The 27,439-nt window shown below is 42.7% G+C and overlaps 2 protein-coding genes across 6 annotated transcripts in view; one reads left to right on the top strand and one right to left on the bottom strand.

Annotated features, from left to right (window-relative positions):
* Positions 1 to 14: 14 nt before the first annotated feature.
* LRRIQ4 (leucine rich repeats and IQ motif containing 4) lies at positions 15 to 27,285 on the bottom strand. Of its 4 annotated transcripts, none has more exons than XM_033959677.1 (6): positions 27,096 to 27,281; positions 23,007 to 24,138; positions 18,088 to 18,261; positions 8,689 to 8,827; positions 5,297 to 5,493; positions 15 to 952 (listed from the first exon to the last, which is right to left on the bottom strand). In XM_033959677.1, exons 2-6 carry the CDS (start codon positions 24,105 to 24,107, stop codon positions 785 to 787), a joined length of 1,779 nt encoding a protein of 592 aa, XP_033815568.1. In that variant the 5' UTR covers positions 24,108 to 24,138; positions 27,096 to 27,281; the 3' UTR covers positions 15 to 784. The 4 variants fall into 4 exon arrangements, with proteins under 4 accessions (XP_033815568.1, XP_033815569.1, XP_033815572.1 ...); XM_033959678.1 differs by having other exon boundaries at positions 27,112 to 27,281; XM_033959681.1 differs by lacking the exon at positions 15 to 952 and adding an exon at positions 6,301 to 6,445 and having other exon boundaries at positions 5,371 to 5,493; positions 27,096 to 27,284.
* LRRC34 (leucine rich repeat containing 34) overlaps positions 27,153 to 27,439 on the top strand; it is a 39,980-nt gene continuing 39,693 nt past the window's right edge. Inside the window, exon 1 of one of the 2 annotated variants that reach the window (XM_033959689.1) lies at positions 27,153 to 27,436. The gene's annotated coding sequence lies outside the window, so the exon portion shown is untranslated. The remainder of the gene's footprint in view (positions 27,437 to 27,439) is intronic. The other variant, XM_033959686.1, reaches the window with a different exon arrangement.

Genomic DNA, 27,439 nt, shown 5'->3' with positions numbered 1-27,439 from the left:
GGGCGTGATGGACCTATGGTCTGACTCAGCAGCGGCAATGCTTATGTGCTTATATGACCATAGTCAGTAGTTGAAATGCTGCAACAGTAGGCAGATTTTCACTGGAACAAGACACAGTTGCCATAAAGATACCGCACAAGAGTTTGAGTTTATTAAAACATTTAAAAGTACAGTCAAACAACTTTCTTACTCGTTTTATCTTTCCAGTGATGATGCTTCATGCACTGTTGACTGATGGGATACAATCAAACAGACGTCACCCTTTCTGCTGCTAAGGGAAATTACATATTCTCAGCAGGGAATGTTCCGAGTTTTAAACTAATCTACTAGAAACTTTTTTTTTGTCTTAATTTTCAACAGCATCCAGTCAGAAAGGTGCTCTCAGCAAGTTCAGTACTAGGGGCTCCTTTTACAAAGGTGCGCTAGCGTTTTTAGTGCACGTACCGGATTAGTGTGCGCTAGCCGAAAAACTACCGCCTGCTCAAGAGGAGGCAGTAGCGGCTAGCACGTGTGGCATTTTAGCGTGCGCTATTCTGAGTGTTAAGGCCCTAACACACCTTTGTAAAAGGAGCCCTAAGAGTCAGCTTGCAGGAGATATGTTACCTTTTAATAATAAAAGCAAATGTGTGATTGTTTGCATCAAGCATGTTTTCTATAAAATGCACAGTTCTTCTGCAAATTAATCTTGTTCAGTTGAGCGCAAGACACATTCTTTTAGCTGGGCTTGTTAATATTTGATAGCATTTATTTTTCAGTACAATTTATCCCACCACTGCCCATGCGCTTATTTCTTTTTGCCTTTGCCTTTTCCTTTTCCTTTTTCAGCTTTCTTGCCCTTCTTGCCTTTTTTGCCCTTCTTGCCTTTCTTTTCTTTAGCTCCTTTAAGTTTTTTAAGATATTCAAAGGGTCCAAAGCCTTTCCGCACCATGATCCCTCGCCACCAAGCCTGAATCTGTAATATAGAGACTCATTTGAGTATACCAGAAGAGAAACACTGCAGCATCCTTTGATACCTGCCTTTTCAAATAGCAGCAATCCAACTTGGTATTTTGACTTCTTTATTTATGTTTGTTGATCAGGAAATTCAGATTAAGACAAAAGGAGAAATTGGATCTTACCTGCTAATTTTCTTTCCTCAAGTTCCTCCAGACCAGTCTAGATGCTTGGGTTTATGCTCTCTTGCCAGAAGGTAGAGACTGAGAACTAATGACTTGTGATATCACCACTTAAGTATTCTGTACAGTTGGGCCCTGATTCTACAAAGTGCGTCCCGATTTTAGGCAGCTGTAGGCGTCCTACAGCTGTCTAATCAGCCAATTGGGATGCCTATATTGAAGGCGCCTCCGGGAGCCTAGGGAGGCCCGCAAGACGCCTAAGCTCGCCTAAGGGCCTTAGGCGAACCTAGGCGGCACTACACGTCTCCCTAGCGGAGGAAGAGATGCTTACAATGTAGGCCAACAAAATGCTGGTCTACATTGTAAGTAGACGCGGCCGCTATACTTATTGCGGCAAGGGATCTCTCTGCCACTATAAGTATAGCGGGCCGCGGCCGCCTGTCCGATCACTGGCAGGAGGGTGCCCAAACCCTCCTGCCAGAAGATGCCCCACCCCCCCGACAATATCGATCACTGGCAGGAGGGTGCCCAATCCCTCCTGCCCGAAGATGCACCCTTCCCCCCCCCTGCGCTAACAGCCCCCAAACCTCCACCCCACCAAACTAACCTTTTCTTTTGGCCAGACGGGTCTTGCCCGTCCAGCCGGCAGGCCCGCCTCGTCCCGCCGAAGCCTAAGGCCTGATTGGCCCAGGCTCTAGAAGCCTGGACCAATCAGGCCTTAGGCATAGCGGGTCCACCCATCCCCACTAAGTCTAAGGCCTGATAAGCAGTCCCACAAACCCTGGGTGGGAGAAATAAGCCTGTTTTCAAAACTGAGGCTTCGAAGTAGGAGTCTGCTACATTCACCCTATAAAACTTGGGGAAAGTGTTAAGGGGCAACCAAGTCGCCACCTGGCAAATCTCATTCAGAGGAAATGTCCTGGTTTCAGCCCAGGAAGAGGCAATCCCTCTCATTGAAATTATGTGAAGTGTGAAGGGAGGCTGCCTACCGACAATGTAGCAAGATGAAATAGCTGACCTCCAAAACCAGTGATTTTAGGATTTTTGGGGTGCGGGAACAAGGCTACAACAAAATATAAGCTCAAAAACCACTACTTCAGACCCCCACCGATCTGACCTGTGGGCTGTAACAGCCCTACTCACAGAGCAGACATTGGAAAAAGTGCTGCAGCCTGCCATAGCTCCTCTTAGGGTAACTGAAACAAGGCAAGGACCTCTGCCACCAGGAAACCTACCTCTTCAGCTGCCATTTGGGTCACAAAGATCCAAATGCCGCAAAGAGGGAGGAGGAAATGAAGCCGATACCATGTGCACTCTGAAGAAACACAATTGGTGCCTGTACATCCTGCACTGCACTCCTGATCAAGTCAAGGAGTGAGCAAACAGCATACTATCCCTATTGCACTAGAACTAGGGTATTAGGGTCTGAGGCAGGACTCCATCCCCATCAGTTCTGAGACAAATCAAGTATTTTGAAGAAGTTGGAGAACTTAGAAAAAAATTGGGAAATCCAAGATAACCAATGTGGAAGCATTTTGGCATAAAAAACCAGCTTCAAAATACTTCAGGGCTGATTAAAAAATAGGATTTTAGAGGAGAGTGACCAAAGACCTAACTGCAGAAACACTCAAAACACACCCATGGTCTTGAAAACTATATAAATATAAACAGGATGGAGTTGGTCCAGAGGGCTGCTACAAAATTGGTTAGTGGTCTTTGTCATAAATCATATGGGGACAGACTTGGAGAACTTAATATGTATATTCTGGAAGACAGATGGGAGGCGATATGATAGAGATGTTTAAATATCTTCACGGGGTTAATGTGGAGAAGGAGTGTCTTTTTCAAATGAAGGAAAACTCCAGAAGGAGAGGGCATAGGATGAAGTTAAGAGGTGATAGGCTCAGGAATAATATAAGAAAATACTTCTTTACAGAAAGGGTAGTAGATGCGTGGAATAGTCTGCCGGTGGAGATGAAGACTGTTTCTGAACTTAAGATAGCATGGGACAGGCATGTGGGATCTCTTAGGGAGGAAGAGATAGTGGATGGTGTGGAAGGGCAGACTGGATGGACTATTTGGCCTTTGTCTGCTATCATGTTTCTGTGGGGAAATGGTGCTGCAGCCTGCTTCAGCTCCTTTACAGTGTAGCTCGATCTGGAGGGGTTCTCTGACTCAAGCTGCCAGTCAGCTGCCATGCCAAGATCTTTGGGCTGCCAGTTGCACCTTAGTCAGACTGATCCTCCATCCCCCCCTGGGCTGCGATCAACAAAGGGAGAGGGAGGTGAATCTGCAGCTGGCACTGTGAGCGCCTGAAAGGAACACTATTGATGCCTATCATCTTGCGCTCAAGCTCCTGACCAAATCAGGGAAGCAAGCAGGTGCTGAAAGCCCAGAACCCTGAGCTCCAGAAATCTTCAGCAGGCTGGCTGTAGATGTCCCCGAAGGATGCACCTGCCAGCTGCAGCCTTAAACATCTACTCCTCTCCAAGCAGACAAAGCAGTCCCTTTAAACTGTGCAAAAAAAACTCCCCAAACAGGCCAAAAAAAGCAGAAAAACACTGCAAAACAATAAAAAAAATAAACGGAGCAGTTCATGTTCGCCTGCAAAAGGAAGGACTGAAGGGGGCAGCAGAGACTGTGGAGAAGGAGGAGGAGTTGAAAAGCTGTGTTTTGACATCTTCTACAGCAGTGTTTTTCAACCTTTTTTGGGCAAAGGCACATTTGTTTCATGAAAAAAATCATGAGGCACACCACCATTAGAAAATGTTAAAAAATTTAACTCTGTGCCTATATTGACTATATATAAAGTAATTTTCTTGAATAGGAATCAAATAAACACAAAGAAAGTATTTTATAATTACTTTATTATGAAATATTAAGTAAACAGAATAGTGAAAAATTATAAAATACTTTATTCAGTGCGAAACCTGGGCCTGTTTGGCTGAACACAAAGCTGATATTCTGGCTGGAATCGAAGAAAGACACACACGCAGCTCTTCGTCAACAGCTCTCAGTCTCTCTCTGTATTTGGTTTTTATAGCATACAAAAATAGACAAATATACCCTCCATCCTTTTTATTAAACCACAATAGCAGTTTTTAGCGCAGGGAGCTGCGCTGAATGCCCAGCGCTGCTCTTGACGCTCATAGGCTCCCTGCGCTAAAAACCACTATTGCGGTTTAGTAAAAGAGGACCATATTGTAAAATATAGACAGCAGATATAAATTCAGAACTGTGCATAGTAAGTGAAGGGAAGTTTTCATCTCTGGGAATTTACCCAGTTAACTATTAAGTTATTTGGGCAAATTCCTTTGAAAACTGTGGTAATACTGCCTCCACTTTGCTAAATTTAAAATAAAATCATTTTTCCTACCTTGTCTGGTGATTTCTGGTTGCACTTTCTTCTTCTGACTGTGCATCCAATCTTTCTTCCCTTCTATCAGCCTGTATGCTTTCTCTCCTCCACACCTCATTCCCTCCCCCAACTTTTTCTTCCTCTCTTCATGCCCCCTTTCTTTTTTTCTGTTTCTCTTCTTTCCTTCTGTCTCCCTGCCTGCCCCCTTTCTTTCTTTCTCCCTGCCATTCCCCAAGCCACTGCCACTGCCGCTGCCATCGGGGAACAGGACCCACCAATGGATAACAGGCCCCAAAGCCAACGCCGACGCATGCTCTCCCTGACGTCAATTCTGCAATCGGAGAGGAAGTTCCGCCCAGCCAGGCAGCGATTGGCTGGCCCGAACTTCCTCTCCGACTGCAGAATTGACGTCGGGGAGAAGAAGACTTATCGGCTCGATAGATTAGATCGCCAAGACAAAGTGAGTCCTGGGTGATCGACTCACTTTGCCTTGGCGAGCTACTGGCGCCCCTGCCTCGGGCCCCCTGTCAGCTCCGGGCCCCTGAATGCAGGACTGGTAGTACTGCCCTGATGGCGGCCCTGCGGCACACCAGGCAACATCTCGGTTGAAAAACACTGTTCTACAGTATGCTCATGAGCATGATGGATACCCCTATGGTTCAGCATACCATCCCTATTGCACTGGAAATCTAATTGTTTGTTTGCCATACTTTCTTAATTAAGTTACTATAAAATGTCTTTCAGTGCAGTATTATGGTTAAAATAATGACGTAAACAAACTCAGATAACAGCAATTTATACATAAAAGCCTCTTGGACCTTACCTTTGTTGCCAAATATTTCTCATGTCTCTTTTGCTGTAGATACTGCCATATGGCTTTTTTCCCTTGAGACCACACTGTTTCTGGTGGGTCTATAATAGGGTTTTTATCCAGGAGCAAATACTTCAGATTCTGCAGCATGTCCAGATTTTCTGGAAGTTTCTTCAGCTTATTATTCTTAAGCAGTAATTTTTTCAAACCTAAAAATGCAATAATTCAAAATGTTATAGTGATTATTGCTGTCACGGATTGATTTTACTTTGCATTCAAATACCCTTAAAATATACTATGAAAATCTTAATACAGAGGAACCTTGGTTTACGAGCATAATTCGTTCCAGAAGCATGCTCGTAAACCAAAGTACTTGTATATCAAAGCGAGTTTCCCCACAGGAACTAAGGGAAACTCGCTTGATACGTTCCTACCCACCCCCACCCCCCAAGGCCAGTGGCGCTGCTGTAGCTTGCTTCCCCCCTCCCCCGAGGCCACAGGTGCTGCTCCACCCCACCCCCTCCCCCCCCGCCGTGATCTGGCATCCCCCATGCATCCACCCAAACACATTGTCTTACCCCCATCTGGCACCGGCACCAACGCACAGGACATGCCAGTGCCGGTGCCCGAAGATCTGCTCTCTTCCTTGTACTGGGCCTTGAGCATCTGCACATGCTCAAGGCCTTCTAATTCTCGTTCTTTCCTTATTGGAGAAACTTTTAATTGTTTAATAAAAAAAACATTTGAGATAGAGATACTAGTGAATTAATAAATAATTATTTATATTTTTCTTAAAAAAAATTGTAATTACTTTTGAAGACCTCGCTTTTTCAAAACAAGAATCCTCTGTACTTGTCCCAGACTTTCTAGAATTCTTTCACTATTTGCTTCTAAACATTCGACCTTAGAAGTTAGGCTTGGATTTTGCAACTGCCTCTGGTACCAGATTATGTTAGGCATTATGATGCAGGTCTGTTTTATGCTGTTGTCTAGAATGGTTCCTGCAGCAGCAATACCTTGAACAAAAGTCAGGTGGGGGGAGCCCATTCCTGTAGTAGCCCTCCTTGCATGGGTTTCCATGGTAACAGGGATCCCTGCCAGTGGCGGGGTTGATGCAGGACCTGTAAACCAGTATGTTCCAAGATACTGCTACTGATGGCTCTAAATAACATAAAATGGGGGACATGAGACAGGAAGTAAAACACGGAAGACTTAAACAGTCTGGGGAGATCCAGGTTCTAATCCTTTGATGATTTGTGAAGGGAGATCCACCCCCTTCCGGTACCTAAATTTTTATCACAGTACACTAACCTTCCTGACCATTTACTGCCTATTCTTATACAGTGGTGCCTCGCCTAACGAACGCCTCGCACAGCGAACGCTGCGCACAACGAACTTCTTGTCTTGATTCGTACAACGGACTTCGTTTCACACAACGAAGTCGCCCGAGCTGCATCCTTCCGCGCAGGCACTGCACTTAACTGACCTCTCTCACTTGTTTCCCCCGATTATCCAGCATCTAGCCCTCCCCCCAAACACTTCCTGTTTCCAGCGTCAGAGGGGACGGGGTATCGAAGCGTGAGCGAGCTGCGGAAGTGGTGTTGGTGGTGGACGGCCTCAGGTATGAGTTAGTATGGTGGGGTGGGGTGGGGAGGGGAGGCCTGAGAGCGAGCATGCGCGCACAGGGAGGAGACGGGAGAGACACGCTGGATTGGCAACGGTTGCTCTCTGTCGCCTCCCGGGTCCAGCGGCGTGACAGTTTTCAAACAGGCGACCACCAGCTTTAACGGCGCTGACTCCCGACTACAGCCTCCAACAGATGACTGCTTCCCATTGCATCCGGCCGCTGGCAGGTCTCGCGCGCAGCAGCCAATGGGTGCCAGCCACGAGTCGGCCAGCACCAGAGGGGGGAATCAGGAGAGACGAGCATCAGAGGGTGGAGGAGAGGCAAGGTAGAAGAAGAAAATCAGAGAGGAGGAGAGAAGCAGAGAGAGAGAGATTGGACAAAGAGGAGGGGATGGTGAAGGAGGAAGAGAACAGAAAAGGAAAGCATAGGAGGAGCATTAGAGAGGGAGAGGAGAAGACAGTTTGCCAGCCTGAGAAACTCCCTAACCCCTTATGCTGCTGCACAGGGAAATGGGGAAAAATGACAGACAGACAGTGGGAGGGAGGGAGAACGAATTATTTTTTTTTACATGTATTGTTATGGGAAAACGCGTTTCACATAACGAACTTTTCGCATAACAAACTTGCTCCTGGAACCAATTAAGTTCGTTGTGTGAGGCACCACTGTATTTACTTAATTTTTGTCTTTGCCATTACAACTTGAAACCAATAGACTGATTTTTTAAAAATGTAGATGGAAAACATAGCATTGAAATCATTAGGCTATCTTCCAATTATTCCTCCCTTCCACTCATGTTGGCTGTTGCTGTGTTGTGGGCAGTAATGTACTGGGATGGGTGGGACAGAGGCTAAGTAGCTTGGGGATGATAAACTGTGGTCTGCAATGATGCAGACCACAGCTTAAAGTATATGCAAACTTCCATAGTACGTGTCTTTTTAGACAAGTTACAAAACTTTATGAAGTGGAGAACTGTTGTGTTTAGGTTGACAGAGGAAAATGCTTTTTTACTCCTGATCAGCTACCCTTACATCTAGAAGGTGCAAAGTGTATCACAGCTAATATTCAAGGAGAAACAACCTGAGAAATTTCTTTGAAAATTAGTTCTACAGTATGTAAACTGTCTAGTTATAGACGGTGTATAAATTTTAAAAATAAATAAAAATCTCTTACACATCATAAGTACAGTAATAGCCCCTTTCAACTATTATAACAAGGTCATTCTGATTGTTTTTGTTGTTCATGGTTAGATATTTGCTCAATATTGCGAGTGCTGAAGTACCCTCAATGTCCACAGAGCTGGCACCTATGGCTGACCCTGCAGTTTCATCCTGATTCTTTAAACTTTGAGCCCAGCCAGACCCAGGGCTGGAAACTTATACCACGAGCCTTCATCCTATTTTATATCCCCTCCCACCCTACTATAGCGAGGTCATTGTAGCAACAGTCCTCAGCTATAGTTCATGCATCAGGGCTTCTTCCATAACCAGCAATCACAGACCTATAATCAGTCAAAAGGTGATACGACCGTGTGATTACCATGACTCGCTCCCTCCCAAGGGCCCTGAAAGCTGCTCTGAAGTCTCCCAGCCAGTCCAGGGAGTGAAAGATCCACACCAGAAATCAAACCTATACCTCTTCAGATAGCAATGTACAACAGTACCACTAAGTCACCAGGCTTGGCGATTTTGTTTTGACCTTTTTTTTTTTTTTTTTTTTTTGGGGGGGGGGGGTCTAAAACAGCCTGAAGCTTTTGAAAATATGATGCAGTGCAGTTCACCTTTTATTTCACATATGGAATCAGGAAGTGCTGTCAGCCAGTTATTGGTGCAGTCCAGTATTTCTAGATTTTTCAGAAGACCAATGGTTGATGGCAGGGACTCAAGCCTATTGTTTTCTATGTATAACTCTTTTAAATTCTGTAAACAAAATTTTCAAGATATTTTTAATCAAAAGAAAGCTCAGTGGATTACCTAATTCAGGAGTCGATGCAGAAAGCCACACTTTAGAGCTACTCACTGCATGGCTTCTAACGTGAGCTTTCCACAAAAAATTACACATATGCTACAGTCAAAATCACGTCAGTAATCTGCAGCTCACAGCAAAATGCCCCCCCCCCTTCTATCAGTGTGTCAGCAATGGTTGATTCAGGCACTGATAGGTAAGGGAACATTAAAGAAAAAGTTGCTACATTCCCCTTTCCCCAACACCATAAATCCCTGGTGGTCTGATGCCCCCCCACCTCTCCCCTACCTGACCAACTGAACACCCCCACTTCTGACTCAATAATAAATTCCCTGGTGTCTAGCAATTGGCAGCAACTCCCCCTTCCCCTCCAACATGATCTCCTCTTCCCTGACATAAATTCCCTGGCATCTAGTGGCACCCTCTTCTCCCAACTCAACTCAAAATTAAAATCCCTGATCTTGAGTGCGCCTGCTCTTTCTCCTCCCCAAAGCATATGTAGAACAGGAAGGATGATCCCATCTTGAAAAATGGCACTGCTCGACCTGGGCACTGCCTGACCTAGTATGCCAAACAAGGGATTTTCCCCCCTTTTTGTTAATTTTCTCCAGATTGACTCTATGCTGTGTATCCCAGGATGCAGCACATGGGGTTGAACAGTGACAGTTTTCAGATAACATCACTAAGGACCTTGTCCTATGCCTTAAGTCAGTGGCGTACCTAGGGGGGGGGGGGGGGGGGGCGGGCCGCCCCGGGTACCAGCCCTAAGGGGGTGTTCCCGGCCTTGCCGTTCAGTCCCCCGCCACCCCCGAAGGACCGCTCGCCCCACTGACCTTCCTGCACCACCTGTGAAGCAGCCCGCAGCAGGATCGCGAAGTCAGCGTCAGCATCCCTGCGCTGCTTCCTGCGCCGCGATCCCGCCCCTCCTCTGACGTCAGAGGAGGGGCGGGACCGTGGCGCAGGAAGCAGCGCAGGGATCGCTGACGCTGACTTCGCGATCCTGCTGCGGCTGCTTCATAGGTGGTGCGGGGAGGCCAGGGGGGCGAGCGGTCCTTCGGGGTGGGTCGGGGCATCAGGCCTTCAGGGTGGGGCGGGCGGGCAGGCAAGCAGGCTTTCAAGGAGGAGGGGGTGACAGGCAGGCAGGCAGGCCTTCAAGGGGGGACAGGCCTTCGGGGGGGGGGGGTGCAGACCTTCAAGGGGTGCAGGCCTTCAAGGGGGGCAGGCAGGCCTTCAGGGGGGTGCAGGCCTTCGGGGGGGGTGTAGGCCTTTGGGGGGGTGCAGACCTTCAAGGGGGTGCAGGCCTTCAAGGGGGGAAAGGCAGGCAGGCCTTCAAGGGGGGGACAGGCCTACAAGGGGGGGGGACAGGCCTACAAGGGGGGGGGGACAGGCCTTCAGGGGGGGTGCAGGCCTTCAAGGGGGGTGCAGGCCTTCAAGGGGGAGACAGGCCTTCAAGGGGGGGAAAGGCAGGCAGGCAGGCCTTAAAGGGGGGACAGGCCTACAAGGGGGGGGGACAGGCCTACAAGGGGGTGGGACAGGCCTTCAAGGGGGGGACAGGCCTTCAAGGGGGGGAACAGGCCTTCGGGGGGGGTGCAGACCTTCAAGGGAGTGCAGGCCTTCGGGGGGGTGCAGTCCTTCAAGGGGGTGCAGGCCTTCAAGGGGGGGAAAGGCAGGCAGGCAGGCCTTCAAGGGGGGGACAGGCCTACAAGGGGGGGAGAAGCTACAAGGGGGTGGTACAAGCCTTCAAGTGGGGGACAGGCCTTCGGGGGGGGTGCAGACCTTCAAGGGAGTGCAGGCCTTCGAGGGGGGTGGTGCAGGCCTTCAAGGGGGTGCAGGCCTTCAAGGGGGGACAGGCCTTCAAGGGGGGAAAGGCAGGCAGGCAGGCCTTCAAGGGGGGACAGGCCTACAAGGGGGGGGGGAGAAGCTACAAGGGGGTGGGACAGGCCTTCAAGTGGGGGACAGGCCTTCGGGGGGGTGCAGGCCTTCGGGGGGTGCAGACCTTCAAGGGGGGGACAGGCAGGCAGGCCTTCAAGGGGGGGACAGGCCTACAAGGGGAAGGGACAGGCCTTCAAGGGGGGTGCAGGCCTTCAAGGTGGGACAGGCAGACCTTTAAGGGGGGGACAGGCCTTTGGGGGGGGACCATGATTTAGAAGTACACGGAGGGAAGGGGGTGTTCAAAGAGACATGCATATGCCAAACTTTGGGGGGGGGGAAGAAATAATGGGTCTGAAAATAGAGGAGAGGGAGAGAGATGATGGACCATGGGATTTAGGGAGGGAAGGAACAGAAAGGGAGAGAAATTGGACACAAGGGATGGTGTGGAGGAGGGATAGAGATACTGGATAGGAGGGTAATTAGGAAAAGAAAGGGAGAGATGGTGGACTCTGGGATGGTGGGGAAGGAGGGAGAGATGCCGGATGAAAGGGTATTTAAGAAAAGGTGGATCTGGAGGGAGATGAAAAAAAGGAAAGATACCAGACTTCCTGGGAAGGGAAGGGAAATGGAAAGGGAGGACAGAGTTGGCAAATGGATGGTTAGCATGCAGAAAGAAGGAGACCCTGGCAAGCAAGTTATCAGAAGAAAACCAGAGCCTTGGACCAACAAGATTTGAAATATAACCAGACAACAAAAGGTAGAAAAATTAATTTTATTTTCTGTTTTGTGATTATAACATGTCAGATTTGAAATGTGTATCCTGCCAGAGCTGGTGTTGGACTGCAAACGTGAGCTAGGATTTAACAGAAAGAGGAAAATTCCTTTTTGTTTCTTTATTTTATTTACACCACAGCGCCAGTGTGGTTAGGAGAAGCCAAAGGGGGTGAAAAAGCTATAAAACCCACCAGGAGTTTTGAAAAAAATCACCCAACTGGGCAGGAAAATCGAATTGAAAAACCAATTCAATAGGGCTGAATCGAATCAAAATTTTTTTTTCCTGTATCTGGCAGCATTAGTTTGCGCTACTGTCTTAGACTTTAGGACCTGGGATTGGGGAGAGATGGCATCCTCAGTACTTTATAATGCAAGTGAAACGAGGATTTGGTCAGTCTTTTGAAGGGTCTGCAGAAAAAAAATATTGTATAGGCCGGGGACATGAGACAGCAGGAAATGGGAACTTTTCTTCCTTCTATTTTTGTGAATGGAAAGGCTGAGGATGTCAGAGAGGTCAGTTAAAATATGTGCTTTATAAGAAAATATAATAATGTGTTTTATAAAGTTTATAGCATAGCTGGCCTACCCAGTGAGGTGTTCCTAGTGGTGATGGTGGCAGCGTGTCAATGTGTTGAGAGGAAGAGGTGGTCTGGGAAATTCTGCTGAGCAAACTCCGGGCCCATTTCCACCCCCCAGTTAGTCCACTCCACTCAAATGATTCACACACTGAGTGGGTCTTTGGGTGTTGTTTTGGGATCTCTTCCAGTGGTTTATCTCCTTCTGGTCCAAGGAAGGAAACTTTGTTATCCTTAGCATTGACCTACAGAATATGTTTGTAACAGCGCTGCTTGTGTGGCATTAGGCTATGTAGTGATTGAAAGAAAAAAACAGACCTTTGCACATTTTTGCACTATATGGTGGGTGTATGAGGAGATTCACATTTCCTGCACAGCTAAGTCCATGTGAAGTTACCTTGTGCTGTATTTGACATCTAGCAAGGTCTCTGTTTGAAAGGAAAGATCTAAACTTAAAAATGAAGTGGCCAGAAGTTATGGTAAAAGCAGATAGTGTAGCTGGTTTTAAGAAAGATTTGGACAAATTCCTGGAGGAAAAGTCCATAATCTGTTATTAAGACATGGGGGAAGTGTCTGCTTGCCCTGGATCGGTAGCATGGAATGTTGCTACTCTTTGGGTTTTGACCAGGTATTAGTGTCCTGGATTGGCTACCATGAGAATGGGCTACTGGGCATGATGGACCATTGGTCTGACCCAGTTAGGCTATTCTTATGTTATGTTCTCATCTGTAGGGGCCTTTGTTTTCACTTCTTATTTTAATGTATTTTTTTTTCTGGGAACTTATCAGTGTTTTTTATAATGGGAACAAAAATGGAAGAGAATTAATGTGTGTGGAATGGGGGGTAACTAATTTCTTCAGCTAAATAATTCAATCCACTTCAAACAGACATAGGAGAACTTGTGCACCATTCACACACCCTCCAACCAAAAACGTCAAAAGAAAAAAACTGTTCGACAACCTCCTAGCCATTCGAGCTGCAACACTCGACCCCCAACTCTACAACCAATTGATATCAACCATAGACTGCAAAACCTTCAAAAAGAAATAAAAACCCTTCTATTCAAAAAACACATAAAACCGAACTAACACAATCAGAACTGTCCCAAGCATCACCTGCAACTACTCCATATGTACTTCTAATGTCATGACAATTTAGACATAATTTATGTTATGTTATGTTTGGAATAATGGTTACATATATGAGGTTCAATAAAAGAAAATTTTCACTGCCTGTTTCTATTCTGACCATTTATTCCATTTCATGGTTATTGCAAAAAAAAAAAAAAAAATTTTTTTTACATGGGGGGGGGGGGGGGGGTTGTCAAAAAATGATGGGCCCCGGGTGCCACTTACCCTAGGTACGCCACTGCCTTAAGTAGTTCTGAGTAGGGCCAGCTTAGTTTACCTGGACAGGTACAAGTGAGCAAACATGAAATAAAAAAATTCAGCTATTACACTTTCTCACATTGCATCAGGATGTACTAGTTAGAAAAACTGTTGATAGATAAGGCCTAATCCAAGAGCAAGTGAGAATGTGGATTAGTAGCTATAAATGAATAAATTAAAATTGGATAAGCTGGAATAAAATGATCAGAAATAAAAAAAGTTTAAAAACAGGGATTTTAAGTTACCATATGGATTTGATATATGTCATGTGCTTGACGGATATAGGGAGGCAGGCTAGGACATTTGGTGATTGATGACTACCATATCAAATGTACCCCAGATGGAAAGCTTAAGTTTCTTATAGAGCTTCTTTGTATTAGAATGACCAGCCTGAACTAGGCCAATCCTCAGGGAAATGTAGGCAGACAGGAGTTGGCTTTTGACCTGGTATCCACATACCAGGGGGCCCTAGGTTTGCCATGACTTGAGTTTGCTAAGGACAAATCTAAACCACATGTGTATCATGGTATGAATTGATCCAAAATTAAGTGTCAGAAAGTTAGGAAAAATTACATAATACAAATTTTCTTAGGTAGCTATAGGTAATATGTTAACAACCAATATAGATTAGATTAGGAATATATGTTATTTTGATTTTCCAAGTTTCCAAGTTTATTAGTTTTTAATATCCCGACCATCAAACAATTGTCTGGCCGGTTAACAATAAAATTAATAAAGAGTTTAAATGTAGTAGAATGTGCATGAAGAAGTCTAAAAGTAAACGTAAATGACAAAGACTTGACATACTGGAGTGTGAGGGCAATAGGGGAGGAAAGGGAAAAAGTTACATTGTATAGAAGAAATGGGAAAAGTGGGGGGGGGATTGAACGAAGGGAAGGGGAGGCGTGTAGATGATGAATGCTAGCCTGGTGATAGAAAGAAAAAAGAGAGAGAGAGAAAAAAAAAAAAAGAATTTAGGTTTGATTAAAAGCGTCTCGAAATAAGAAAGTCTTTAAATTTATCTTGAATTTGGCTAATTGTTGTTCGTCGTGGAGGTATTGTGGAAGTGAGTTCCATAATGTAGGGGCGGTTATAGCGAAATTTGTTTTGCGAGTATAATACCAGATATCCAACCTTCTGATGACAACCCCAGACTATAAGACGTTCAGAAAAGAAATAAAAACCACACTTTTCAAGAAATTCCTAAAACAGCAATAACAACACGACCTCTAAAAGCCCTTAAGACCTACATCTTACCTATCTAGCTATTCATTATAATTCATGTAATTCTGTAATTCTGTAATTCTGTAATTCTCTAACTCTGTAATTCTGTAATTCTGTAATTCATTGTAATCCTGTCCTTAAACTAACCTTTTGTAATCCGCCTTGAACCGCAAGGTAATGGCGGAATAGAAATCCCGAATGTAATGTAATGTAATGTAATAATAGAAGTCTTTTAGGGATGGAATATAGAGAAGTTTGTGGTCTGATGATCTTAATGTACGAGTGGAATTTTGAGGAATAAGGAGTTTGTCAAGAAATGTAGGTTGATGTAAGAGTTTGATTTTGAAAGTGAGTAGGATAATTTTATATCTGAAATCCTGAAGAGATCCTGATAAGGCAACAGATGGTGTTTGACCTCTGACCTTGAGCAACTTTTTTCTATGTAGAATTTTGATGGGAGGGGTACCTGCTCTTTTCCATCTTTTCTTTGTGCAGTCTTAATGAGACAAAGATCTCAGAATAGAAAAGACACACTGATATTTACAGGAAGGGATGTAGAATCTGAGGAGTTTTGTAAGTATATTATAATATTGGTCTATGTATTTCTTCTTTTTATAAAATATGTAAGCTTAATGTGAGAATGTAACTTTTTTAGATATAAGAATGTAATTTGTGACACGCCTATATGAAGCTAGCCTTATATGGGAATAAATAATGTGAACCAATTAGACTGCAGATGGATTGTAACGAAGGAATGTCGTCATTTAGGATATATATGGACGTGTAACTGGTAAAACGTTGGAATTTTTTATGAGCAAGGCCAGCTTTTGGCTTCTGTAATAATTCTCTGATGCAAATGATACTCAATTGATTTGCTAATCAATTATTCGAGTAATCTTATGATCTAATATCAATATCTAATAAAAAATAAGATTTTGGATTTTATTAAAATATTTTGCATCATTATTTTTTAATCATTTTCATTTTACAACCCTAGAATAGCTATAAGTACGCATGTGTGCAATTATCCTGATCAATCACTCCTGCCTCTTTTACCAGGTACGCTGTTGGGAGAGAGAACTGGTTGCTCTGAGGAGGGGGAACTACACACCAGGGCTATTTTGTTGGTGGGGGGGGGGGGGGTTTGAAGGATCAGGGGTACATCTCAGGGGAGAGTTGAGGTCTTGTAGGAGATGGGAGGATCACAGGTACCACTAGACACTAGGGTTGCTTTCAGGAAGAGGTCAGAGGTCTACTATACACTGGTACTATTATTCCTATTTTGGGGGTGTTGGCAAATAGGGGTTCAGCAGATCAGGGAATCAATGACTGAAGGTTGGTGGATTGAGAGGCTCATTTTACTTCTAAAACACTTCCAGGAAAAATTTGATTAATCTTACCATGCTAATGTAATTTTGAAAGTTTGGTGGAATTCGCTCTGTCATATTTATAAAATGGAAAGAACAATTGCCATACAATTTTTAAAAGATTTGGGGGCCATTGACAAATTATTGCAATGATTAGACACCATTATCCACTGAAAGTACATAGGGGGGAGGGGGGAGGGTATAAAGTTATATTAAAGGTTTGATCAATAGATAAGAATATAATATTTATATGATTATTTTGATTAAAATATTTGTGGGAAGGGTGGGTGGGGAGGGTATAAATTTATGTTTTTAAGATGATGTTAGAAGAAATACAAATAATGTTTACAAGGTTTAAATGATGTAATTTTGTGTTCTTGATGTAAGATGGAAAAATGAATAAAGAATTTGAAAAAAAAAAAGTTTTTTGTAATATTGCTGCCTATATACAGTCTCTTCCTCTGTAAACCGCTCTGAACTGTTTGTGGTACACTTCTCCCTCCGTATTCGTGGTTTCAGCACTCGCGGTTTCACTTATTCACGATTTTTTATCTTGTACGTGCACATTTAATTTTCCTCCCCTTTTGTTTGACAAGGCAGATTAGCGCAAGAAAATAAACAAAACTGGAAATTACAAAAGAAGCACGCCGAAGCCACTCTTCTGGTTTTGCCTGCTCCGCAGCTCTAGCAGCGGCATAAGATTGACGTGCAGGGCAGGATTTGTAACTCATGGGTCTTGGGGAAATGGCCTGGCGGCGCAGGGCTGTGCCTGTGGGTGGGACTGGAAATGCAGGGCGGAGACTATGGGCAGGCTAGGAGAGCTCTCGGAACAGAAACGGTGCTCGTCAGTGTTTGTGGACAGGGCTTAGAAGCATGAGGCAGTCTCTGGGGTGGACTCCCCTTAGCCTTGGCTGTAGGCCGATGAGTGCCGGTGCAGAAGCTGGGGCCAGGATGAGCCACACTGAGCTCCATACAACAAAGGTAGGAAAAATGATTTTATTTTCAATGTATTGATCAAAATGTGTCAGTTTTGAGAATTTATATCCGCTGTGTATATTTTGCACTATATTTGTCTATTTTTCTATAGTTGTTACTGGGGTGACATTCCATATTTTAAAGTCATCTGCCTTGACCTCTTTCAAAAAAACCCAAATATAAATGATAATTAACATTTTCTCTGCGTACAGTGTGCTTTGTATTTTTATAATTTTGTGCTTACCATTATGTATTAATAAGATTATATTGTGTGTATATGAAAAATGGAAGAAATTGCATTACAATTAGTACTATTGTTATGGGGATGGAGTCAGGGGTGGAGCTTGGGCGGGGGTACTCAGTTGGTATTTGTTAGGCTTAGGGGGTACTTGGCTTGAAAAGGTTGAGAAACACTGTCATAGACTGTTGATTATTTGTCAAATGCACAAGAATTACAATATATTGTTAAGCTTAGCAGTAGTTAAAAAAAACCCAGCATGGTGGGATGACCCCTAAACTTTGTTTAAGTAAAATTTTGTGTGTTTTTCATTTTTATATAAAGGAATAAAATTAGCCTTGTGGACAAACAAAATGTGTTAATTAATTTTTTGGGACCACCCTAGTATGTGCACTGTGCCTAATGTGAAATTTCACTTTAGAGCAAACCCTTTTTTTTTTTTTTTTTTTTTGCATCAGGCGGTGGTTTACTTGATCATAAACCTCTTGCTTAACTGCATGCTTTTGCCAGTGGTAGCTTTCTGCATCGACCCTTCACTGATTCCCAGACAAAGAATGTGGTAAATGCACAGAGACCACATGATAACACAGAACTTTAGGCTACTGGCTGATCTTCTGTAAAAATGATTGTGGTGGTAAAAATAACCAAAACCATTAACAGTGATAAAATGCTACTAGAATTGGTTATTTGAATTAAGTACAGTACTTTGACTGCTAAAGCTATTGTTGCTGAAATGCAATATCAATAATGCTTGTTTTAATTAGGTCTCTAATTAGGGACAGAGTAGTAACAGTTTCCTACCTCAAGTTTGTAGATATTATCCGGTAATACTTTTAACTTGGTTCCCTGATCTTGCCCAATGTAAAGCTTCTTTAGCAATGAAAGAGAAAAGATTTCCTTTGGAAAACGATTGAATTTGTTTCCAGTTAACCCCAGGTGTATTAATTTGGAGAGTTCCTTAATTTCTGAAGGTATCTAAATAAATAAACATTGTTAACAAGATCCATAAGAGCAAATCACTTATTTGTTTCTAAGTTGAACAAATGTAAGAAAAAAGTACATTTCTTAATTTAAAATAGTTACATATGGTTTTCCTATCTAGATCTAGCATAACAAAACTGAAAATGTCAGTTTAAGCTGCATTTGTTTCTAAGGGTACTGTAAATTTGTGAACAATACATAACAATCTATATCTATATCTATATATATATGTAAAATCGGATGTATCTGTGTGTGTATGTATGTATGCTCCAACTTAATCAGGTGAGAGCTGTATACTCCAATCCTAACAACCATTTCTAAAGCACTGTCACCCAGATCCTCATACAACATACCAGGCTCAAAACTTTCATAGCCTTGTGAATGACATGTCAAATCATCACTGGATCACTTTAATTTACTGCTATTTCTTTTAAGTTTCAGTTTTAACTTATTTATAAATATTATTTTATCAAAATACTTACACCCCTCTTCTATTAAACTGCGCTAGCAGTTTTTAGCGCAGAGAGCCGAGCTGAATGGCCCGCGCTGCTCCCAACGCTCATACGAACTCTACGAGCGTCGGGAGCAGCGCGGGCCATTCAGCGCGGCTCCCCGCGCTAGAAAACTGCTAGCGAGTTTAATAGAAGAGGCCTTTAACTTAAGTACTTGGCTTTGTGGTCATTTAAGGGATTGATATATCGCTGACATGTTTCACATCATGTTTTTTCAAGGCTTTAATCCCTATACTGATACACCACTTAGGCCCTCTTTTACTAAGGTGAGCTAACCGATTAGCGCATGCTAATCGATTTAGCATGCACTAAATGCTAATGCGTGCATGTTAGTCTATGGATGCATTAGTGTTTAGTGCATCTTAGTAAAACAGATTTAAGTATGTTCCAGTATAACTCTGAAACTCATGGACAGATTTCAACCAAACTTAGTATACATATGACTTACTATCTGGGAAAAAATACTGTGGGGGTGGGAAGGGGATGACATGTAAAAATTATCTAAAACAACAGATATTAGTGTCTAACCCATAGTTTTCGGGCTCACTGAGATGAATATTGACACTCCCAATGACGTTTAAGTCCAACTTCAGGCCCATAGAGGAGGACATTCTTGTGGGAAGGGGGTGACATGTTAAAATAATCGCAAATGCCAGATATTAGTGCAGAATCCATAGTTTTCGGGCTCCCTGAGATTAATAATGACACTCCCAATGCCGTTTAAGTTCAAGTTTAGCCCTATAGAGAGGGACATTCTTGTGGGAAAGGGGTGACATAAAAATAATCGCAAACGACAGATATTAGTGCATAATCCATAGTTTTCGGGCTCCCTGAGATTAATAATAACACTCCCAATGCCGTTTAAGTCCAAGTTTAGCCCTATAGAGAGGGACATTTTTGTGGGAATGGGGTGACATGTAAAAAATAATCGCAAACGACAGATATTATTGCATAATCCGTAGTTTTCGGGCTCCCTGAGATTAATAATGACACTCCCAATGCCAAGTCTAAACTGAACTAAACCTTAGGTTTGTATACCGCGCCATCTCCACAAGCGTAGAGCTCGGCACAGTTTACAGGGTTAGGTTGAAAAGGAGCTACAATGAAGGGTTATAGGAAAGGAGCTAGGAAGATAAAGAACCAAAGAGCGGGAGGTGTTAGATTTTTGAAAAGAGCCAAGTTTTCAGGTGTTTTCACGTTCAGCCCCATACAGAGGGTCATTCTTGCTGCTAAAAATGAAGATGTCCACAAAATAAACAATCAAATGCTTCCCGTTTTACCAGGCGTAATCACTGAATACAAGCCTATCGAGACCGGAAGATTTGGATAAATAAATATCCGGGCAACGCCGGCTCATCAGCTAGCACATAATAGAAAGAAGGCTATAAAGAAAAGAAAACCGGAAATAGAAACAGTCCAATCAACATCCAGATCTTGTTTTTCCATTTTGTGAACATGGTTTAGTAAATATACCTCCTCTTTTACTAAGGCGCGCTAGCTGTTTTAGCGCATGCTAAATGCTAACGCGTCCATAGACTATAATGGACGCATTAACGTTTAGCACGTCATAGTAAAAGGCTATCACATTCTGAATGGTGTGAACAATATACATTAGCTTTAGTCACAGACAAGAGAGATGCAGAGAGGGCTGTTTTCAATATGATCTCCAAGTCTGAGTTTGGACGTTTTGAAAAGTGCATCTAAAAGTCCTGCATAGAAAATGGCCATTTTTGAAACCACACGTCTATCTTGTTTTTTTCAAACATGACCACATCTCCTCGTAGACGTGCTTGCCCTTAGTGCATCTATCTTGTTTGACCTTTTTCAAAAAACAAATAAATTGTTTGTTAGAAAATCATGTGGCATTGTCGTATCACACAGTTTTATTTGGCATGTCTATGAGAGCTAAGAGCCAAATATCTTCCAATAATAACAAACTTTTAATGATTCTGACAGGAATTGCCATCCAATAAATCAAGTATAATTGGAAGGATTGGAAAAGATTGAATTATAGTTTTTGGTGGAATTCAGTGTGTCACTTGTATAAAATGGAAAGAGCGTTAGCAGTTCAAAAAGGATATTTTAATAAATTTAAGGATGTGTGTGGGCCATTAATAAATTATTGTAATGAATAGTTATCATTTTTCCCTCTGTAACATAAATGATTGTATGGGGTGGGGTTTTGATTTTTATTATTAGATATGAAGGGAAGGATAGAATTTATTGTATTATATTATATAGTTTATTTGATATTGATATGGTGGGTGGGATGAGGATAAATCTTATTTATGGAAAATTTTTGTGGAATTTCAAGTGATGTATTAATTTAATTGTTGTTATTTTCTGTGCACTTGATGTAAAATTTAAAATGAATAAAGAATATAAAAAACAAAAACAAAATGTCCAAATGCAAAGTGCACAAAACAAGTTATTGGGATGTAGAAGGGACCAGATATGTCAGCAGAGCAGTGGGGCAACCTAGGAGGCACTGCAGTGAACATCACATAAAAAGGCCCAGGCACAAATCTCAAGATAAGGCCCTTACATTGTATGAGCCCTCCAAACCCCACCCAAAACCTACTGGACCCACCTGCCTACCACTCTAGTAGCCCCTTATGTCTGCAGGTGTCACCTATATATATATATATCAGAATAGAAGGGAGAGGACGAAGGCATAGAGACGTTGGGTTCAGAGAAGTAGTTTCTTATTTTTCGGAGTTGCCGGAGGTAGTAGAATGAAGAGAAGACCGTTTGAGAGATATGGTTGGTAAGTGATAAGTTAGAGTCGAGAAGTACTTAGTGTTTGGCAGTTATGGTACATGATTCCCAGAGAAGAGGAGGGTGGTTGTAAGTGAGGTGCTCTTTGTGGAGTCAAAGGAGTTCAGTTTTTGAGGTGTATAGTTGTAGTTTGTAGACATCCAGATTTTGATTTCTGAGAGACAGTTCTGAAGTTTAGCAATCTGGGAGTCGCGGTTCTCTCCAAGTGGAAGATGTAGTTGGATGTTGTCGGCGAAGGAGTAGATCTGGATTTGGTGTTTATGGGCTATATCCAGAACGGGTGTAATTAGAGATTAAACAAAAGACAGGATAGTATTGCTTCTTGTGGAAAGCTGTACTTGATTGGTTTTGATAGGGTAGTCTAGCAGAACGCATTGGGATCTTTTACTTAGGAAGGATGTGAACCAGAGTAGTGCCATATCTCGGAGAACAAACTAAGTGTAAAGTTGAATGCCCAATTTTGTAGAAAATTAGGGAGCAAATGTATTCTGAACAGTGATTGAAATAGGAGGACTGCACTATTTTCTAAAGATATCTGAAGAAAATTTTTGTGTATGTGTGATTTTCTTCACTTACTCTATGAATACTCATTTATGAAATTCTTTCTTAACCACAATCATAATCTTGTTAAATAGCTGTTGTCACATTTCTAGACAGTGGTAGACTTTCACTTTAAAAAAACTACACTACGTACTTGGATATTATCCCCCCCAATATTCAGCCGGCGACAGTCAGTGTTTTTATAAGTGCTGATCATCACTGGCTAAATTATGCCCTGAGTGCTGGGTCATGTCCAGATACCAACATTGAATACTGGGGCTTAATTCTTGGTTTAGGGGCCTAGACGATATTCAGGTGGGCCCGCATAAGAGTTATGGGGGTCCCAGCTGATTATTGGACCTGGGCCCGCAGAAGTATTTTTTTCTTTAACTAAATAAAACCCCTGTGCCCCCCTCCTGCCCATCCCCCAACAATGACTCCTTTCTCCCCATCTCCCCTGCCTGCCTGCCCCCTTTTAATATGTAGGTAGGCCCACCCGGGCCTATCTACATATCTGGTGGTCCAGCAGGGGTTTTCAGGGGCAGAAGTGTTCCTGCCCCCTCGTGGCAGCCTTTCAAAATGGCCACCGCAACTTCTCATTGCAACTCATGGTACTTCCCACATACACCCCATCACAAAGGCCCCATGCTTTTGTTTTTTGACTTCGTGCTCCTCATCTACAGTTCCCCTCAGGCTGGCACCCAGGGGCCACAGAGCCATGGCCTTCTCAAAACCCCTACTTCCCATCTGTACACTACCTAATATCACCGATAAAATACTGTAGAACTACATGGTTTGTACTGTGATAACTTCACCTTTCAAGATGAATAGTTATTACTCCAAATTATAATAAGCATTAGCAAATCTACAAATTAAAATAATGATAAAAGTACATATAGGACATAGTACCTTGCGTAGTCTATTGTCATCCAATGACAGCATTTCCAAATTTATCAAAGCACAGATTTCAATGGGAAAATCAAGGAATAAATTTTGACTTAAGTTTAATATTCTGATTGCTGTTAATTCAACAAAGGCGGATGGCAACATTTTCAGACGTGTATTTTTCAAATAAAGCACACACAATGAGGTCAGAAAGCATAGATGAAGTGGAAGCACTTTCAGAATGTTGTCAGATAGATCAAGTTCACTTAGCTCTGTGAGTTCGCGAAAGCTTGTAGGAACAGTGCGCAAGTTGTTACCAGCAGCAGTAAACACAGACAATTCTCTGCAATGACACAATGACTTGGGAATGAATTGTACATCATTGAATCCAATAAAGAGTTTCATCAGCTTTGATAAAGAGGCAATCTCTACAGGGATGACGCTCAGAGCATTTTTCTCTATGTCTAACACTTCCAAATTTTGGAGCTTACACAGCTCCAGTGGAAATATTTCAAATTTATTCTGCTGCAGATAAAGTTCTTTAAGTTGACTGAGGTTGGTTATTTCTTTGGGTAGAAAATTTAGATTATTCCCAGAGAGTCCAAGCAGTTCCAGATGATGAAGGTACCTACAAATCTGAACTGGAAATTCTTCCAAATTTATTTTGTAAAGCCTCAACTCACGGAGAGTATAAATTCTGCTTACTATATTTAGTGCAATCGGAGGGAGTGGATTGCTGCTGAGATCTAAGTTTTCAAGCTTCTTTAGTTCCCCAAACTCTTCACTAATGTATTTCAGCTTATTATTGTTTAGATAAAGAACTTTCAAATTCTGAAGGTGACGGATGTTTTCAGGGATGCTTTCTATCAAGTTTTTTTCCAAATGCAGCTCCTCAAGATCTTCCAGCTCATAAATATAATAGGAAATCATTTTAAGCCCTTTTTCAGCTAAATCTAAAAACAGTGTTCGGCCTTGCAATTGTTTAGGAAGACCATTTATGGACTTTAAAAACTTTTTCAGAGAAGCTGACTCCAGTAATTTGTCACTGTTCTTTAATAACATAGATGTGACAGGTTTTGTAAGACTCAACACTTTGTCAGCAGTGTTTCCGTCCTGATGAATCATTTATGATGCTGGGTCTATAGGTCATCAGAAACTGAAAAACAAACAAAAAAAGAGCTCAGTTTTGTTTACCCCCCTTTTTTTTTTTTTTTTTAATTATGCTACTAGTCAGTTCCTGTTTCTTGAAGCTAATGCAAAAAAGTTTGAATTAGAGCAGGGGTTCTCAGCCCAGTCCTTGAGTCACATCTAGGCAGTCAAGTTGTCAAGATCCCCACAGTGAATATGCATGAGATCAATTTGCTCTCAGTTGAGGAAAATCTGTCTGGCTAGGTGTGTCCAGAGGACTGGATTGAGAACCCCTGCATTAGAACCATGAGAGCTGATGGCTGAGCGCGCAGCTTCTATCTAATACAAACATAATGACAACGTTTTGCTCACTGATGCAGTAAACAAATCATATGCAAATTTGATGCATGCAGAACTTGAGCACTAATTAGGGAGAGCACACTAGATGCAAGAGCACACATCAGCTGGAATAGAAATAGGCATCAAATAGTCACAAATGCTAGAACAAGTTCTGTGTTGTGCACACCTTATACTACTACTACCATTATCATTGTATATTAAATAGTCTTCTGCATACTTCTCTGCATTGGAGCCGAATAGCTTACACGTTATTTCATTACTATCAATTTTAATTAGACTTTGCTTTTCTTGTTTTTGCTTTCTCTTGATCATGACAGGAATAGCTGTCCAAATGGTCACACATAACTGGAAGAGCCATGACAGACTTAATTACACATTTTGGTGGGCAAATGTGCGTACCACATATAAATATGAGAGAATGAATGCGGAATATTTGGGTTTTAGTAATTCATTTAATAAAGTGTGGAGCCCATTGACTGCATTTGTTACCTCACTGTAATGGTCATGTATTTCTCCTTTTCTTAGATTTCCTTACACATCCAGGGTGGGTGGGTGGGGGGAGGGAAATGTATTTTGAGGATTAAAATTACTTAATTATAATATTGCAGTCACATAATGTTTTATTGTATTAATAATTGGGAGGAGGGTGGGAGAAAATGATTGCTTTATGTATTATTGTGTAATTAATAGTGTGTTTTATGCAGTATTTTATGTTCAATTAATTGTATTGCACTGTAAAAGTTGAAAATCAATAAAAACTGTAAGGCTGTTTAGATTCTTTAATTTCTAAATTTGTATTTTGTATTTCTTATCTTTTCATTACTTTTAATTCTTTTTTTTTTGTAGGGCTGCATTGCGATTAAAATTGATAACGGCAATTAATCACATGATTAACAGTATGCTATTTATTTATTTTATCTCCACTCTAGATCCTTGTGACGCTGGGCAATAGAGGGTTAAGTGGCTTGCACAAGGAGTATAGTGGGGGGAAAATAAATAACCCCCTCTTTTACTAAGTCATGAGAGAGGTTTTTTTTTTACTGTGGCCTGGGGTGCTGAATGCTCCAACGCTGTGCCAACGCTCATAGGAATTCTATGAGCATCCGAGCACCATTGGAACCATGGTAGAAACCTTTATCACAGCTTAGTAAAAGGGGGAGTAAATAACTTTAATCATATGATTAACTGTAATTTAAAATTTTAATAGAAAGGCAGCCCTAATTTTAACCTGCGGTACAATGGTGTCTAATGTTTAATTTTGTGTAGGATAAGAGTTGGTGCAACCATTATCTGTATCATGCACCCAACAAATACATTACATTACATTTGTGATTTCTATTCCGCCTGTGCCTTGCGGTTCTAAGCGGATTACAGTTAAAAGAGATCAGGACATTACCGAATTACATTACAACGATTTAAGTAAATTACATGTTGTGGTATAGAAATACAAGTATAAGATATCTGGATTTATCGATAGAATAACTTGACAGGGTTCAAGTAGTTACAAGGTTCAGTGGGGAAAACAATATAGGCAACTGAAGAAAGATACCTAACTTTGAAGGAATCAGTTAAGTGGATATCTAAGGGAGATGCTTATTTAGGAGAAGGTTAAATGGATACCTAAGGAAGATGCTTATTTAGGAGTTTGGATATTTTTCGTGTGCAGGTGTTATGTTAGCAGAATATACTCATTTTGGCCCCACTGTTAGGCACATTTGCTTTTTTTTTTTTGGGGGGGGGAGAGTAACTGACTATGTTAAAGCATTTATTCTACTTTCCACATTGTTCCCACTCCTTTTGCAACATTCAGGGCTCCTTTTACAAAGCCGCGCTAGTGGATTTAACGGGCGCAACTTTTCATCATGCGCTAACCCCTGCGCCGGGCAAAAAACCTACCGCCTGCTCAAGAGGAGGCAGTAGCGGCTAGTGCGGCCGGCGGTTTAGTGCGGCTTTGCAAAAGGAGCCCTCAGTTTAGGGCTCCTTTTACAAAGTTGCGCTAGCGGGTTTAACGCCCGCGACTTTTCATCACGCGCTAACCCCCCGCGCCGGCCGAAAAACTACCGCCTGCTCAAGAGGAGGCGGTAGGGGCTAGCGCGGCCGGCGGTTTAGCGCGCGCTGTTACACGCGTTAAACCGCTAGCGCGGCTTTGTAAAAGGAGCCTTTAGTCTCTTCGTGAGTAGACTGTCTCAAAGACAAAATATGTATTGCATTTCTTTAATACAATTCCAAATAAATCCCACTATTTTAGTTGCCATGACCTCATCCTCGGACAACAGATTTTACAGCTTAATTATGTGTGGTCTGAAAAAAAAAATATTTATTTACTGTTAAAAACTTGTGGAGGGGGAGCCCTTTACTTTTTCTTTCTTTTTTTTTTTTTCTTTCTTTCTGTATATGGTGGCAATAGAGAGAGCCTTTATTGAAGAAGGCCAGAAATAACGTTCACTACAGCCGCTCCTTGTCAAGTTTTGTCTCTTTCAAATGCATTTCTACGGTTAAGAGGTTTTACTATTGCCATAAATTGCCCAGCAAAACACACATCGTCCTACCCCTTTCGCGCACTAAAATACACTAACTTCAGCTCTAGTTATTATCACTCGTATAGGAATTTCTAGGCTAACGAACCCGCCTTGTCCCGTACAGAAGAAATGTCCCTCGAAACCCAGAGATTCGTAAGGGCGCGCCTGCTCCGGCTTCTTCCCTTTTCCCGCTCCCGGGCAAGTCCTAGGAGTTGGGTCAGGAGCGCGCGGGATAACCACCGCGTCGCCTCGGCAACCACACAGCGACGCCGCGACGCACACCCGCGCTGGGACGGACGTTGGCAGCCGCGCGCCGAAAAAAAAACACCCGCGAGGATTGACCCTGACCGCCCCCACCCCCTCCGGGCCCCGCGTTTCCGAGCGGAGCTGCCTGATCGCGCTCGTCCACGTTGCTCCCCTCCCCCCCCCCCAACGTCCTCCTTTCAGGTA

Source organism: Geotrypetes seraphini, chromosome 9 (genome assembly GCF_902459505.1).
Source record: "Geotrypetes seraphini chromosome 9, aGeoSer1.1, whole genome shotgun sequence".
In the NCBI taxonomy this organism is placed as follows: domain Eukaryota; kingdom Metazoa; phylum Chordata; class Amphibia; order Gymnophiona; family Dermophiidae; genus Geotrypetes; species Geotrypetes seraphini.
This window is presented reverse-complemented; position numbering and strand designations above follow the sequence as displayed.

Coding starts and splice junctions, on each gene's coding strand:
- LRRIQ4 (XM_033959677.1), bottom strand. CDS start 24,107: ATGATTCATCAGGACGGAAACACTGCTGACAAAGTGTTGAGTCTTACA. Junction 18,262..23,006: donor ATGACAATAGACTACGCAAG/GTACTATGTCCT, acceptor TTATTTATTTAG/ATACCTTCAGAAATTAAGGA. Junction 8,828..18,087: donor ATAATATCTACAAACTTGAG/GTAGGAAACTGT, acceptor TTTTGTTTACAG/AATTTAAAAGAGTTATACAT.